Below are 15,417 nucleotides of genomic sequence, written 5' to 3'. Positions count from 1 at the left end.
GTGCCATAGCCTCTTGGATGAAAGTACCTTTGGGCTTTGAGGTCTATCAATTTAACGCTTCACAAGTTCATGACACCATTGTACCTTTTCAAACATGTTGTGTAGACACACAAGACATAGGGGAGAGTATTCTTAGGAGGATATGTATCATAAGGTGAACAATGATATCAAATAATGATGGAATGGAAATATATCTCTAGTCATAGGCGGACCCAAGAGAATTTTGAAGAACAAGTTTAGCGTGCTAATTTTTTTTGTTAAATGCATACAAAGTAGGGGAAATATAGGCTTGCCGGCCGGAAGCCCGGGCGGCTGCCCGGGCAATATGTATGCTAGATCCGCCTATGTCTCTAGTTTGTATAGTATGTTAGATCTCATCCTTCAAAATAATGGCACACTCCCTCGTGCTTGAATTTTGAGCATCATAGTCGATAAAATCAGTATTTTGTTTGAAGAAATAATACTCTCTCTTATCTAAATTAAGTAACTTCATTTTTTCTAAATACATCAACAAACGTATCTCGTACATCCTTATCTAGATAAAGTGAAATCAATTAATTTGGATAAAAAAGAATGATCAATTTGGAGGAATAGATACAAACTTTAAGGGTCTAGGGTTTAGGCCCGACGTGGCAGATCAGGACTCAACCAGCGACAGATCTGTTTTAAAGGATCCCCTGTTTTAATCCCGAGAGAAAAGATAACAAAAGAACTCATCGCCCGTGCGTGCGAGCCCGCCGTTCCTCCGCCCGCCGAAGAACTCGCCGGAAGAAAATCCATCCATCCGCTATCCCGGACGCCGATTCCTGCCACGGTTCGTCGGTATGGTATCGATCTCCGTCTGTTCGTTTTTCTTTCTTGATCCTGTTTTCTCTCTTCCTTGCTGCGTGTTACTCCTTCTACTCGTCGATAAAGATCCCCTCCGCCGGCCGGAGCCGGAGCCACCTGGACCTGTAGAGAATATCAATTTCTTCCCGGACGACGTAGATTCCTTCTTTTCCTCGGTAAGGCGGCCCTCTATTACTTGCATAGATTAGTCTCCGGTGATTTATTTGTTTCTTGCTCTGAACATTCGTCAAATTGGCCTTATTATAGATCGATCTATTCTAGGTTGACCTCATCAACCAGCTGATATAGTAGTACTAATTTGTGTAACGATCACTGAGGGGATGGGTTTCCGTCCCTTAATTTTGTAACTGATTATACTGTAGTACTATCCAGGCCCCTGGTACTATCAAAGTTCTCCCAGTCTATTTTGTGTATCTATTAACTTCAACTAATGAATGAATGAATAGCATGTTGTTTACTAAAAGAATGGGAATTAAACTAAATTTAGGGTTGAAGGTCTACATGATCGATCTATTTGTGGGCTGACCCCTTCAAACGATAGTACTAGGTTGTAGTAATCACCAAGGGGAGCAGGGTCCCCGCCTTAATTTTGTAACCAATATTACTACTATCCAAGTTCCTTCAGTGTATTTTGCATACCTATTTAGATAGAAATTCGGTGTGTCTATTAGCTTCAGCTAACGGACAGTAGCTTGTTAACTCGATGGATTCAAAGTAAAACTAAAATTCAGTTTAAGTTTGCTCCTGCTGATCATATGAATTGAGCTTTGATGCAATAATATTGATAACATTTACCTGCGTTAATTTTCGCTGCAGACCGTATCTTCTCTCCAAGTTACCTGATTGGTTGGAAGCAGCAGACATTGAGGGAGTGGAGGTGATGACGACAGGCATGATGGTGTGCAACAGCGAGAAAAAGGAAAATGCCATGCCAAGCAGCAAGCGTCAGAAGGCTGTTGTGCCTGGCCGCAGGGCGTCGGTTGCGGAGGACATAGTGACAGAGGTGCTGTTGCGGCTTCCCATCAAATCCGTTGTCCGCTTCCGGGCCGTCTGCCGCTCCTGGGCCACGTTGCTCTCCTCCGAGGAGTTCTGCAGACTACACCGGCTGATCAACAAGGCGGTGGGAGTGCCGTTGAAGCTGATGTACTTCTCCCCTACCCAAAGGTTTGACACAACTGCGGCGTACTCCTGCTCGCTGTCGCCAGGCCCCAGAGATAACCAGCTGTTGTTCACCCTTGACTACGCTCACGGCAGCTGGGTGGAAGTGCTGACACCTGCACCGTGCCATGGCCTCAACCTCCTGTACGATGCTCTCGCCAGGGCATACTACATTTGCAATGCAGCCACACGGACAGTCGTGCGTCTGCCACCTTCTGGAGATGCGGCAGCCCATAGGATGAGTACCGGACTGGGATTCGATGCCCGTACAAGGGAGTACAAAGTGGTGAGATTGATCAATGGGATGCGCCTGTCCCATGAGCATGATACAATCAGGTGTGAGGTGTACGTGCCTGGAGGCAGCCATGGGGATTGCTGGAGGCCGGCTGCCAGAGGGTTGCCCTTTGGACTGCGCGGATATGCAATCTCTGCCGCAGATGATAAGAGGTTATCACCCGTGTTTGCAAACGGATTCCTGCACTGGTTGATCCAGCCATACCATGAATTCGAACGGATAAGAGGTGCCATTTTATACTTTTCTGTCACGGAAGAGACCTTCAGATGTGTCCGATCACCTCCCGTCCCGGCATCAAAATTCGGGCAGAAACCTCTGTTCATAGCACAATCAGGATTTTACATGTGCTGCTCTCCGCAAACACCAGCAGGGCACCTAGTGGAGATGGATAGCCAACTGTGTCTAGTTCGAGACCTTCGGAATGACCCTTATCATAGCACCATGCAGATTTGGAGGCTGCTAGATTATAGCTCTGGTGATTGGTCGTTGGATCATCAGATCGATTTATCAGGGTACATCATGAGGAGAGAATTGCGTGAGCCACAGTCCGTGAGAGTTATTGGCTCTATTGATAATGGCAGATCAGGGAAGAAGATAGTCATCACTACTTGCAAGCACAAGGTTCACGAGAAATTTGAAAAAAAGGTTCACACCTATGACCTGAGTACTAAGGAGCTGTACACCATTCTTTCGGTCACCGAGACAAGCAAGTCAAAATACGGATCTCTTCCCTATAATCCACCTGCTTCAGGATTCAGTTTATTTGAAGACTGCCTTGCTCCATTGCATAAAACAGATGAAGAGTTAGACTTGTCATCTGCTCCGGTTAAGGCAGTTAAAGAGATCCTAATCCGCCTCCCAGCTAAATCGCTCATACAGTCCAAACTGATCTGCAAGCAGTGGCTCAGGTTGATCAATAGTGAAAGCTTCATCAAGTCGTACACTGAGCATAGGAACATAGCAGAAGGCCAAAGCTAATGCTTGCGGGAAAGGGATTCAACACAGGCAGACGGTTGCCATACTGCTGATACATCGTTGAGTGGTAGCATTTCCAGCATCATATATGCTGGTTATATTAAGCATTGTTTTTTCAGTACCCTGCTTGCATGTCGTCGAACTGCAACACCAGTTTTTTATGTTCTATTTTTAGTTTTAAGATGGTGATTTCCTAGTACTCCTTCTGTGAGTACATTCTTATGGATGTTTGTTTTGCAAGATAATTGGTGTGTTCCCATAGCTCATACGTGTTGCTATGGTAGAAACTTTGAAGTCATTGCAAGTAGAACAAGAACTCAAATCCATAAACTCTCAGAGGGGGTTGTTGTTCTGGTTTTGATATGTAGACATTGCAGTATTTTTTTTGTCCTGTCACCGCCTCTTTGTTTATTCTAGGTCACTGCTGTTGATGGTCTGAAACAGAACTTCAGGCCGCTGGACCAGGTCTACTCAGTGGCGTGTCATTTGAATTACACAAACCTGCAGCTCACGGCGTAAATAGACATATGTAGTAGTAGTACAGAATAATGTAGGCAATATCCACCTTTTCCAAATGCAGAGATTGTATATGTACTTTCGATATACATTGCTGACAACTGATGTGGTGTTTATTTTTTCTTTTTAATTGGTAATTAATTATTTGTGGTGATCTCAAACTGGTGAACAAGTGATTGTTAGGCGACAAGAAACACACAGAAAAAATGGACAAATAACAAAATCACTACATTGAGCATCTAGAGCAAACCGAGTTGTACACAGTACTGTGGCATGTTAAGTCAGGCATGCGTACAAAGTCATCATGTGTATGAGGAGAGCCATGTGCAAGACACCTGAAAGAACTGAGGTGAACTCAGGCAATCATATACAGTTCTTTTTCTGGGATCAAGTAGTCACTGTACTTCCTCGCACTAATCACAATTTTCATGATTAACTCTTTGTTCATCCTGAAATGTTGCCAAAGGACTTTAGGTTTATGTGTTGGATTGTCGGAAAAATATTCGGTCTCAAGCATCACAACACCATGCATCTGTTGTATTTGTTCTTCTTCCCCGGCCTAGAACCTCCCCGCCAAAGTGGGGCATTAATCTTCGCTTGTAAACGAAGAAGAGAAGATATGATTATCAACCTCTCTTCTTCATCGGTGGCAGCATGGGCTTCATCTTGAATTAGTTGATGCATCATCATCGTCTCAACGTCGCTATCAATAGCCTATGCCGAACAATGAAACAGGTTAATCAATAATCGCTCCACCGAACAATGAAGAAAGTTGTCCCAACATCAGCTTCAACTTTACCTAGACACTCGGCGAGAACTGAGTTCTAGCTTAGTGGCAAGGCAAGCGACTGCGCAGCTAGCCCATCCGCGTTCGAATCCCCATCTCGCGAAAATTTCGCAGGGAGGGGCGAACTTTAAACCGGGTTATTATCCTAGCATCAATCCGCTGGGAGAATCTCATCCTACCTAACAACATACAGTCAAGGGAGGGATCATTTCCCTGTTGGTCAACGTTACGTCGACACTCTGCCAACATGTCGTGAGCGGGGTGGCCGCGATCTAGGAAACGAGGCGATGTTGGACGCCGGCTTGTCGGAGATCCGCGCCGCTGAGCTATACATTCTAGCATGGGCGGATCCAACACATAGTAAAGGGGGGCAGCTGCCCCCACTCAATTTTCCCTCACCTTGTAATTAGTTAGGCTAAAGACTGGTTTGCCCTCACTCAAATATATTTGCACTACTTAGCACATTTCTGCCCCCACTAAAATTTTAACCTGGGTCCGCCCATGCATTCTAGTTGAGGTGAGGGGTCCCCAAAACGGTGGCAACAACAGATGACTCGGCCAGACATGCGGTTGTAGATAGCTCAACTGGAGATGGGGTGGCTTCCTAATGCCATGGGGTGGGTGGGGCGAATCGATGGTGGTTATGTGGTGTTTCCGGGTAGCGGTGATGGCCGGACCAGGCGACGTAGAAGCAAGCATGGTGTGGCGGCGAATCATCAACGAAGTCACAGGAGAGAGGGGAGGGGTGGGGCGCTAGCGAGTAGATCCCGCCCATCTATTGCCTACGTGGCCCTGCTTGCCGGCACCCCCAAACCAGCCCCTGTGGGTTGGGCCCGGTACGGGGTTAGCGGACACACTTTCGGGGATGACTCATTACCAACATCAATTTCAGGCAGCCGGTGGAAGCCCATTTTCGAGTGCGCCCCAAAAGATCATTCGGGGCATCCGAGTGTTTGTGGGGCACCTCTCCCAGCATACCCTGCCATAAAAACTACTCTATTATAGATGGAAATTTGGTGCACATGGTAACCGTGATCTAGCTTTTTTTTAAGATATCATATTTTAGAGTTTTAAAAAGTTCTAAAAAATCAGCATATTGTCAATGATATATCCCACAAACATGCAAAATATTAATTTCAAATACTTTATATTCCGAGCCACATAAAAATGAGAAGTGTAGATACGAGTAGTATATTTTCAAATCTCCAAACATATCCGATTTTGTCGTTTTTATCTAACACAAAATAAAAATTTCCAGAATTATTTCAGATTCTTCAATCACTTATAAAAATAGTTTTAATTTTTTTCCCTAAATGGCCTGAGCACCGGAACTCGGGAGCCAAAAGCATTTTGCGATTATATGATCTCTTCTACCAACTTGTCCGTCCTCTTAGAAACGTCTAGTGGCAGAAACGGGCACTTTTCTTGTCGAAAAGCAAGCGACAACATCATCAATAGTGGTAGTCGCCGGCGCGATCAACCACAAGCTCTAGCTAGCTTTGGCAGTTTGGGTTGGTATATCCGTTGAGGTTGAGGAACAGGAAAGGGTAGATTATCTAGCAAACTCTAACGTGTCGTAGGCAAGGCAAACTCTAGCTAGCTTGCTCAAGTTCCCATCAGGTACGGATCGTGTTTATATGTTGGTACAACCTAGGCAACGGATGTAGCAAGATCGATCTATCGAGATGGCAGAGTCGACGACGACGACGACTCCGTCGGACGATGTCGTCGGCGAGATCCTCCTTCGTGTCGACGACGTAGCCACCCTCTTCCGTTGCACCACCACCTGCAAGCGCTGGCGCCGGCTTGTAGCCAAGCCCAGCTTCATCCTCCGGCGCCAGTGGCCGCCCTCCCTCGTCGCCTTCTTCACCCGTCGATGCCTCGGCGGCGGCGCTGGGACGGACTCCTCCACAAGGCTCGCCTGCGTCCCGTGGCCTGGGTCTTCGGTGCTTACTCGTCCCCGCGCCCTCAGCTCGTTCCTCCGTGCCGACGATGCTGCTGCCGCGGCCGCCGTCGACGCTGCCACGCCGCTCGCCACGCGCGGCGGCCTCCTTCTCGTGCGCCTCTATCTGCGGCTGCGAGAAGACGACCTGAAACCCAAAACCTTCAGCTTGGCGCCCGTGTGCAACCCCATCGTCGGCTTAGCCGTCTGCAACCTGTTCGCCGGCACTTGGGACGTGCTGCCCGAGCTAAACTGCGAGAGCAGATTGGACGGCAGATCCGATGAGTACGGCTGCGACATCGTACCCGGTGACGGCAGCTCGGCCTTCAAAGTGCTAATGATTGGCAAGGACAAGGAGAAGCCACAGTTCAATCTCCACATATTCTCCTCTGGAGAGGCGAGCTGGAGGGCGCCTACAAAGTGCTTCGACATGATGGAGCGCCAGATTTGGTCACTGGAGAATACGAACGCCGTCGTGTGCCGAGGCCATGCACACTGGTTGTTCGTCAGCCAATCAGACAACTTCCACGTCCTCAACGTGGACGTTGAGACAGGGCACGTCTCCCTGACGAAACCCCTTGGCCCGACCAAAGATTGGACCCCCGCACCGGTTGTTACTGAATATCCCGATGATAACATAGGTAATGACGGCAATCTTGTACTTGACTACAGGCATCTTGGCCGTGCCACTCATCGGACTTTATACTATAACCTCTATGATGCGGACCATCTTGCCACCACGACAGATGGGGGACTCTTGTCTCTCCTCGTGTACAGTGGCCGCCGTCTAGAGATATGGACTCAACAACACACGAGTGCAGATGGTGACGTAGACTGGCGCAAGACTAGGGTGATTGACCAAAACCTGACCGAGCTAATCATACACCTTAAACGGCCGTCATGCATTTGGTCCGGAGAGAGGAGCGAGACCTTGCTCATCAAGGAGGGGAGAGATCGCCTGTACATTGCTCACCTGGACACTGGAAAACTACAAGAGGCAACTGACCAGTTTCTTAGTCCTGCTCATCACGGGATTATTATGCCTATTGAGATAGATTGGCCGACCTTCTTCATGTCGCGCCTCGGTGGCTCTTACTAGGGTAATAGATGCATCAGCTTTTATTGAATATTTATGTTTTGTCCCAAGATCTTATTAGTAAAGTTACATATTATTCTATAGATAGATATGAAGATAAGTGAATCGTTGCATACAAGCATTTTGTTTAGATGAATGTGTGAGTTAGCGATGCATTTGGCAGAGCGATTGGTAACACTATGGTTGTGATGTGGATTCGAGATGGGACTATTATTACTTGGTACAAGAGTTGATTTTTCAGCCAGATCATGAAGTGATGTTATCCTTTTAATATTTTTCAAGGTTTAGTTCGTCACAATTCACAAAGGAGTTACTAACGACTGATTGTAGCTGCTGCCAAATAGAATATTCCTGCTGTTTTTATGTTGAGAGTGCATTTTTTTCCAGATTAGCATGCTCTTGTCAAGAGAGAATAGGTTAGGACACCGTATCAAGAACTAATTAAGTTTGTGATAATTTCTGGCCGAATAATAATTTTACTCTTTACGGACACATATGCTCCCTCCGTCCCACAAAAAATATCTCAACTTTGTCAAAATTTGGATGTATCTATCTACTAGACAGTGTCTAGATGCATCCAAATTTTGATAAAGCTGAGATACCTTTGGTGGAACGGAAGGAGTATTATACATATAACCTTGTAGTAGGGAAGCGCGCAAGTACTACCGACGATATATACCACCGGCCGACTAGCAATGTTCATATACTCCCGCCGATCCATAATAAGTGGTGGGACTTCAGTTCAATTTAGTCTACAATTGAGTTAACGTCCTATAATAAGAAGTGAGTACTTTTCTTCGATAGGAAAAGGAAACAGGGGTGACGGCTGCCTCCACTCTCAGCTGAGATCAGTGTTAATAGCCATATTGTACATTGGGTCCTCATCTTGATAAGATATCGTTAACATGCTCGCGATGTGACCTCTTCTCTTCCTTAGTAAATCGTCGATTATCTTTCCATGTCTTTTTTCTTGTGAGAGTCAATGGTTTTCCCAAATGGATGGCTCAATTGGTGGAAGTGGAACAATCGTTCATTTTCATCTGTGTTCTTAGCTGATTATTTTATGCACTTGCTTGTAACCAAAAAAAAAAAAATAGGCCTATTTGATTCTCAGATTATGGAAACGTAGGAAAAAAAATAAGAATATGAAATGATTATATGAGTACAACGGATGGTTGTGAAAATACATCAACTTTACAAAATGAATGGTTGATTTGAAGGAATTGAAAACACACAAGAATTCGTAAACAAAAATTACATCAAGAGTTACGTACAGTGATCCGGCACATCAAGAGTTACAGAGAATTCGGTGGTAACCAAAAAATAAATCTAGCTATTCTAGAAGTAAAAGGAATACCTAAACTAGGGGAGGAAACCCTAGCCGCCGCGCCTCCCACCCCATCCACCTGCCTCCTCCCTCCTCCTCCGCCGCCAAGGGGCGCGCCCGGGCAAAGTCTGTCTAGCGCCGGCGCCGGCGGGGCCCCTCCTCGTCCCCTTGTCCCCTTCGAACCGCTTTGGCGGCCGGCGTTGGCGGCGGCTGACCGGCAAGGAGGGCTTGGGCGTGGTGCAGCCGGGTACTACGGCGCCACATCGGCGGTGTGGCGGACGGCATCGACTCTTCTTCAGGTTGATCTGCAGCGTTGGGGTGGGGTCTGGCTGGTGAGAATCGGGCTCCGATTCGGTCGGAGCCGACGATGGTGGCGTCCTCGGGCGTCATCACCTTGTTGAAGGCATCGTTGCTACAAATCCGACCTCAACCTCATTGTTCCGGGGGAAACCCCAGATCTGGATACGGATCAGATGATGGCGGCACCTCTGGTGATGTTTTCCCTCATGAGGGCATCATTCTGGAACAAGTGATACCTGGAGGAAGTCATCTGGTGGAGCAGTGTTCCATCTACTGCGCCGATGTTGGCGGGTCTCGGCGGCATGGTGCAGCGGAGCCTCGGAGACGGACGCATCGTGATGGATGTGCGCAGGATGGTGGTGTCGTCTGGCGTCGTGGTGGCGTTGGTAGCTGGCCTCGCAAGGTCATTGCATTGATCTCTCTTGAAGATGGGTATGCGGAAGAAGGTGGCGGCGAGGACTTCTGGAGTGTGTATGATGGTACGCGCCGACTGCCGGACTGGTTGTGCCACGTGCTCGCCATTGGGCTACTTGTCGAGGCCTTCGGTTTTTTGATGATGCGCGTTGGTGTGATGTCAGGGTGTTGGCTCCGTTCATTGACCCCCCCCCCCCATCAGTGATGTAGGATTAGCGAGCTATTGTTAATTTTGGTGGTTTCGGTTCGATCTTTGTAACTGTTCTTGTAAGGTGTTGTGAATAATTTAATAAAAAAGCCGTGCTTGGATGCAGAAGCAGGGATGATATTTCCCGCATTTCAAAAAAAAGAAAACAACCATTGGAGCTCCACAACTTATTTAATAGATGTGTATGCTTCTCCGATCGTCTAAGCTACTATTGCCCTTCTAGTGCTCATGCTATTCTTGATCTCCATTGATGTCGTAGTCAATTCTGTAGTCTATGCATTTGACTCCTGCAGATAAGTTTGGCTCGTCGTAGTAGAAATTCCCTCCATCTTCAGGTTCTCTAAAGCTTCTACTTGGCAGCCAAGTCTAAGCAAGGATTCTGAGAAGGAACGGAGCGTACTCAGCAAGTTTAAATAGGATATTAAGTATTTGAATGCTCTAGCTACATCCTTCAACCGTATGTCATTGCAAAAATTAAAGATTTTATAATCGTTTCTCAAAATTGAATCTTTGTTTTGAAAAACTATTTATGTCAACCTTCACTCATTTATTAGAATTTTATGGAGTTCATTTCTCTCCGTGTTCGTAGGTTTTCTCCCGAAACAACCAGTGACAAACAACAGTTCAATAACCTCACAGCAAACATGAATGGAGCTACCTTGAGAGGATTTGGCTAGCTGACCCCGATAAGAAGTTGAAATTTCGTCACTAAGTAGTTCTAATTAATGCATAGTACCCTCGATTGGAATCGCGAGAGCGAGCGTCATTTTTTAGAACCACCTACCCCAGATCTTGTAAATTCCTCTTTGGGCAAGAAACTATTTAAATTGTGTATTACCATTCCTCTCATTTCCTAGGCATATGGATTAATGCTAATGTTGCCCCCGATCTTCATCAGTTAGTTGGGTTAACGCATGGTCATCACTGAATTGGTTTGTCATCATTTGATTCTTGCTTAGTTACATTAGAACCTTTATGGCAGAAAACCAAGTCTCTGAATTCCTTCTTCGGCTCCGTGATCTCGCGAACGATCTCGGCGTAAGGTCTCGTTGTCTTCCTCTCCGGGCTAGTGATCGTATTGGAGCATGTTACAGCCAGCGCATCTCCACCAGTGACCCCCAAAAAATACAAGCCGATAGCACACGTGTTGGCTACGTATTGGGGTCGCCATTCACACACCATGTTGGTATAGAGTTGGTGCCAGCGCGCCCGATAGCCCCCCTCCTACAATGTTACTTTGGGCGATTTGCACAAAAATAACCCAAAAGTGGAAGAAAAGCACAGACTGACCCTCCGGCGAAACTATTTCACCCATCTAACCCTTTTGTGTGGCGCCCCTCTCAAGGGCGCCACACATGCCCATGTGGCGCCCCTGCTGCCGGCGCCGCAAACCCATCCGACGTGGCTCGTGGACGCTGAGCTGGCTAGCCGATCCGACGTGGCAGACCTTGTGGCGCCGCTCCTGCCGGCGCCACACATTGAATGTGTGGCGCCCGTGGCAAGGGCGCCACACATCCACTTAAGTTTGGGCCGCACGCGCGCCCCCAGCCCGACCCTTTCTTCTTCCTCCTCCCTCTGTTCTTCCTCTCTCTCCACAGGCGCCCGGCCCTCTCTCTCCCCCACTCTCCCCCCACCAAATCCACCACCAAATCTTCAGATCTGTCCGTGTAGATCGTTCCCCATCCATTTGTCAAGGTAATCCCCTTCGAATCTTCTCCATTCATCCACTAATTTCATAGATCTTGCTAGATTTGGACATGAACCCTAGACATGGAATTTTTTTTGTGCACTCTATATTGTAGTGCTTGTGTTGGAGATGGTAGCCTCATGTATGCATGTGTTGAACCATAGATTTGTTGAAACCTAGATATGAAATTTTACATGTATGTGTATGAACCCTATGTATGTATGCATTCAAATGTGTTACATATGGCTAGTATTTGTGATGGAGTAACTCATATTTGTTAGTGGAATGGGTCATAATATGGTTCAAACATGTGAACATGTAGGATGGCCAGTCCCGGTGGCCGGCGAGGCGGTCGAGGCCGCGGCCCTGGACGCCCCCGGGGCCGGGGAAGGGGCCGCCGCGGTGGAGCAGCAACGGCTCCACGCTCACCGTCACCTGCATCCTCCTCTTCTTCGCATGAGGAACGTTGCTTCGAGTTCCTCCTCCGCATCGACAACGACCCACTCGGCATCAAGCGGCTACCGGACAAGTTCGCCGAGTTCGTTGATGGCGTCGAGCCGGCGCAGTTGCGGCCTACGGGAGGCTAGGCGCAGCCCGCCGCCGGCCCGTGGAGGTCTCGTTCGACGGGCGGGGCAAGATGTACCCGCACACGGGGTGGGACAAGTTCGCCCGTGACCTCGCGCTCGAGCCCGGCTGCCAGCTCACCTTCCTCTACGAGGGGGACGGCGATATGATCGTCAAGGTGTTCGACGACACAGCGTGCCGCGTGCACTACCACACCGGCGAATCCGGCGCGGCCCAAACTTAAGTGGATGTGCGGCGCCCTTGCCACGGGCGCCACACATTCAATGTGTGGCGCCGGCAGGAGCGGCGCCACAAGGTCTGCCACGTCGGATCGGCTAGCCAGCTCAGCGTCGACGAGCCACGTCGGATGGGTTTGCGGCGCCGGCAGCAGGGGCGCCACATGGGCATGTGTGGCGCCCCTGAGAGGGGCGCCACACGAAAGGGTTAGATGGGTGAAATAGTTTCGCCGGAGGGTCAGTCTGTGCTTTTCTTCCACTTTTGGGTTATTTTTGTGCAAATCGCCGTTACTTTGGGCTGGTGCTTTTGTTGGGCCCGAGATGACGTGGATTTCTATTAGAAGCGTCGATGTGAGCATTTTCTCTCACTAGAACACCCAAATTGATGTCAGCTATTGTTTAATCAGGGTTCGCCGGTGCAGATGCTCTCACGAGGTAGGATCCTAGGAGTGGCGAAAATATGAAGTTGGAGACGAGCTAGAGTAGTATGGAAGTGTAGAAAAGAGAAGGCTAGGGTGCATGCCACTGGGTTGGTGACTGGACCAGGACAGCAGTACGCAAGCACCTTGCCAGGGATACGAAGTTACGAACTAAAGTACACGTAGGCTTCCAGATGCCGTGGCCCGCGAGAAAAGCGAGGGAAAGGAAAAGAAGCAGGAGACCGGGCTGGGTTTTCCTAGCTGGCAACAGCAAGAGCGCCACGCACCAACTCACACGCCCAACGTACACTCCCCCCCTAATCAGTGATCACACACTAAGCATGGCCGTCCAATCATCCCAACAAACACCCATGCCAAGTGTACGCCACCGTGCCATGTATGCATCGCCACCTCATGTTCTTCTTCTTCATATATGAGCTCAGAAACCATGGGTGGATGGAGCAGGTGATGCGCGCGGTGCAGATTGACAAAACTTGTGGGAGGTTCTAGACTGTACGCGTGTAGTGTTTACATTTCAAAATTTGAACAGAGTGGAGTGGATTAGTGATGGTACATTACATGACGACTGCATACTTACAGATACAGTGTAGTGGTGGTGCAGTTAGGAAACAGACGAAGACCACATTACGTAAGAAGAAAAGAATTCACTCACACCCTTCTCTTCACTTCAGTAAATATAAGTTACACGCACCCCCGGCTGGCATCTCTCTTTTTACACTAGCTAGGCTATCTCCCTGTGTGCTCTCGATCACGGTGTCCATGGCTGGCCCCACCGGGCAGTGTCAGACTCGGCCGGAGGGCAGCCTCCCAAAAACCCTCCAGTCCAAAAGCCCCCACCCTTTCTTCTTTCTTTCTCTGCCCCAGAAGAACGAAAAGCAGCTGCTTCACACCACCATGTCGCAGCACTGCATCCGCGGCAACCGCATCAGCAGCGGCGGCGGCGCCGTCGGCTCCTCCACCCTCGCGTTGCTGGTGTTGGCGTCATCGCCGAGGGATGCTTCGTCGTCGAGGAATGCCCGGATGGCGGCGAGGCCGGGTCCGCGCACGTCGCGCTCCCAGGAGGCGGCCTCGGCGGCGTGTCCGGCGCCGGCCAGCCGCGCGCGGACGGTGGCGGACGCGTCGAGCCGCTGGACGGGCCAGCCCCACCCATCCGCCATGCGCCGGATCTTGGACGCCTGCACCGCGGCGAGGACCCGCGTGTTGGCCTTGATCTCGTCGACGGCCGCGCGGAGGCTGCACCGCCCCGCGAAGTACTCGCCCAGCTCCGGCACGCCGATGGCCTTGCCCAGCCCGGGCGCGTGCGCGGCGCGCTCGGCGGGGGTGGTCGCCGCGAAGTACTCGCGGAGCTCCTCCACCATGCCGCCGCGCACCATGTCGTCCACGCGCCGGTCCAGGTACTCGGCCAGCAGCGGCGCGTCCACGTCCACCCACAGGACGCAGCACGGGACGCGGAGGCCCGGGCGGTACCGCGGCAACCGATCCTCGGAGAAGGGGTCGGCGGCGTCGAGGGGGCGGTCGGCGAGGAGCGCGTGGACGAGGGAGTTGGACCCGCCGGCGACGACGGGGACGCGGCCTCTGGCGGCCACCGAGGCGGCCGTGGCGGCGGCGAGGGCGCGGTAGGAGGCTGGCGAGAGCGCGCCGGCGTCGGGGCGGAGGGCGCCCAGGAGGTGGTGCGGGACGCCGCGGCGGTCCGCGAGGGACACCTTGTTGGTGGTGACGTCGAGGCCGGCGTAGAGCTGGATCTTGTCGGCGTTCACCACCTCGCCGCCCACGGCGCGCGCCGCGTCGATGGACAGCTTCGTCTTGCCGGTGCCCGTGGCGCCCACGATCACCACCAGCGGAGTCTCCTCCTCCTCCTGCCGTCCCGACCCTCCTCTTGAAGAGCAAGAAGACACCATTGCCGGCCGGCGGCGGTGGTCGTCCTGCCGGATCCGCAATGAGCGGCGCGCCGGAGCGGAGCCGGAGGGCATCATGAGGGTCGAGGAGCGCGCGAGGAGAGTGGCGGTAATCTTGTTGGCGAGGGTGGTCATGAAGCTAATTGCTCCGACCTGGATCCTAATTAGGCGCCTAGGACCGCGTTTTGTCTCTTGCTAATTCGTGCTTTCCCTCCTCCTCCTCTCTCTGAGCCTGAGGCTTATACGGGAGGGACCCAGCGGCAGAGAGAGGCAGCTAATGTTGGAATCACCACCAATCTCTGGAGTTTACGCGCACACGGTGTTTGATTTTTGGCTTCTGCCGCCTAAAATCCTTTTTTGGGGGGTGATTTTGCCGGGGTTTTGCCTTGTGGTAGCCGATATTTCGCCCGTGGGGTGGCAGGGGTTCTGCTTCTGTCTCGTGTGGCACTGCTTGGGTGTATATATACTGGAGGATACAGCGGCGCCACAGGTACGGTAGAGCCGGATCGAGCAGTCGAATTCATCAAGAGACAGCCAGACAGGTATACGACAAAACTAAAGGTGAGCTTCATTTGGCAGTGTCGTGACAACCATGGACATGACAGTGCATATACGGGATCTTAAACAAAACCCCAAAACTACTTGGTTTGTCTTAGGGAAAAAACTCTATTTCAAACTCTATACTTGTCCATGTTCGTCAAAATAAATCCTAAACCCAAGCTCCTCAG

The 15,417-nt window shown here is 50.2% G+C and overlaps 2 protein-coding genes across 2 annotated transcripts; one reads left to right on the top strand and one right to left on the bottom strand.

Annotated features, from left to right (window-relative positions):
• The first annotated feature begins 711 nt into the window (after nucleotides 1–711).
• Nucleotides 712–3,398, top strand: LOC124649661 (putative F-box/kelch-repeat protein At1g15680). Its single transcript, XM_047189256.1, has 2 exons — nucleotides 712–1,004; nucleotides 1,666–3,398. Exon 2 carries the CDS (start codon nucleotides 1,730–1,732, stop codon nucleotides 3,278–3,280), a length of 1,551 nt encoding a protein of 516 aa, XP_047045212.1. The 5' UTR covers nucleotides 712–1,004; nucleotides 1,666–1,729; the 3' UTR covers nucleotides 3,281–3,398.
• A 9,939-nt stretch (nucleotides 3,399–13,337) lies between these two features.
• On the bottom strand, nucleotides 13,338–14,824 carry LOC124648335 (adenylate isopentenyltransferase-like). Its single transcript, XM_047188119.1, has one exon. It carries the CDS (start codon nucleotides 14,822–14,824, stop codon nucleotides 13,679–13,681), a length of 1,146 nt encoding a protein of 381 aa, XP_047044075.1. The 3' UTR covers nucleotides 13,338–13,678.
• Nucleotides 14,825–15,417: the final 593 nt, after the last annotated feature.

Source organism: Lolium rigidum, chromosome 4 (genome assembly GCF_022539505.1).
Source record: "Lolium rigidum isolate FL_2022 chromosome 4, APGP_CSIRO_Lrig_0.1, whole genome shotgun sequence".
Lineage (NCBI taxonomy): Eukaryota > Viridiplantae > Streptophyta > Magnoliopsida > Poales > Poaceae > Lolium > Lolium rigidum.
The sequence above is the reverse complement of the archived record's forward strand: the minus strand, read 5'-3'. Positions and strand labels throughout refer to the sequence as shown.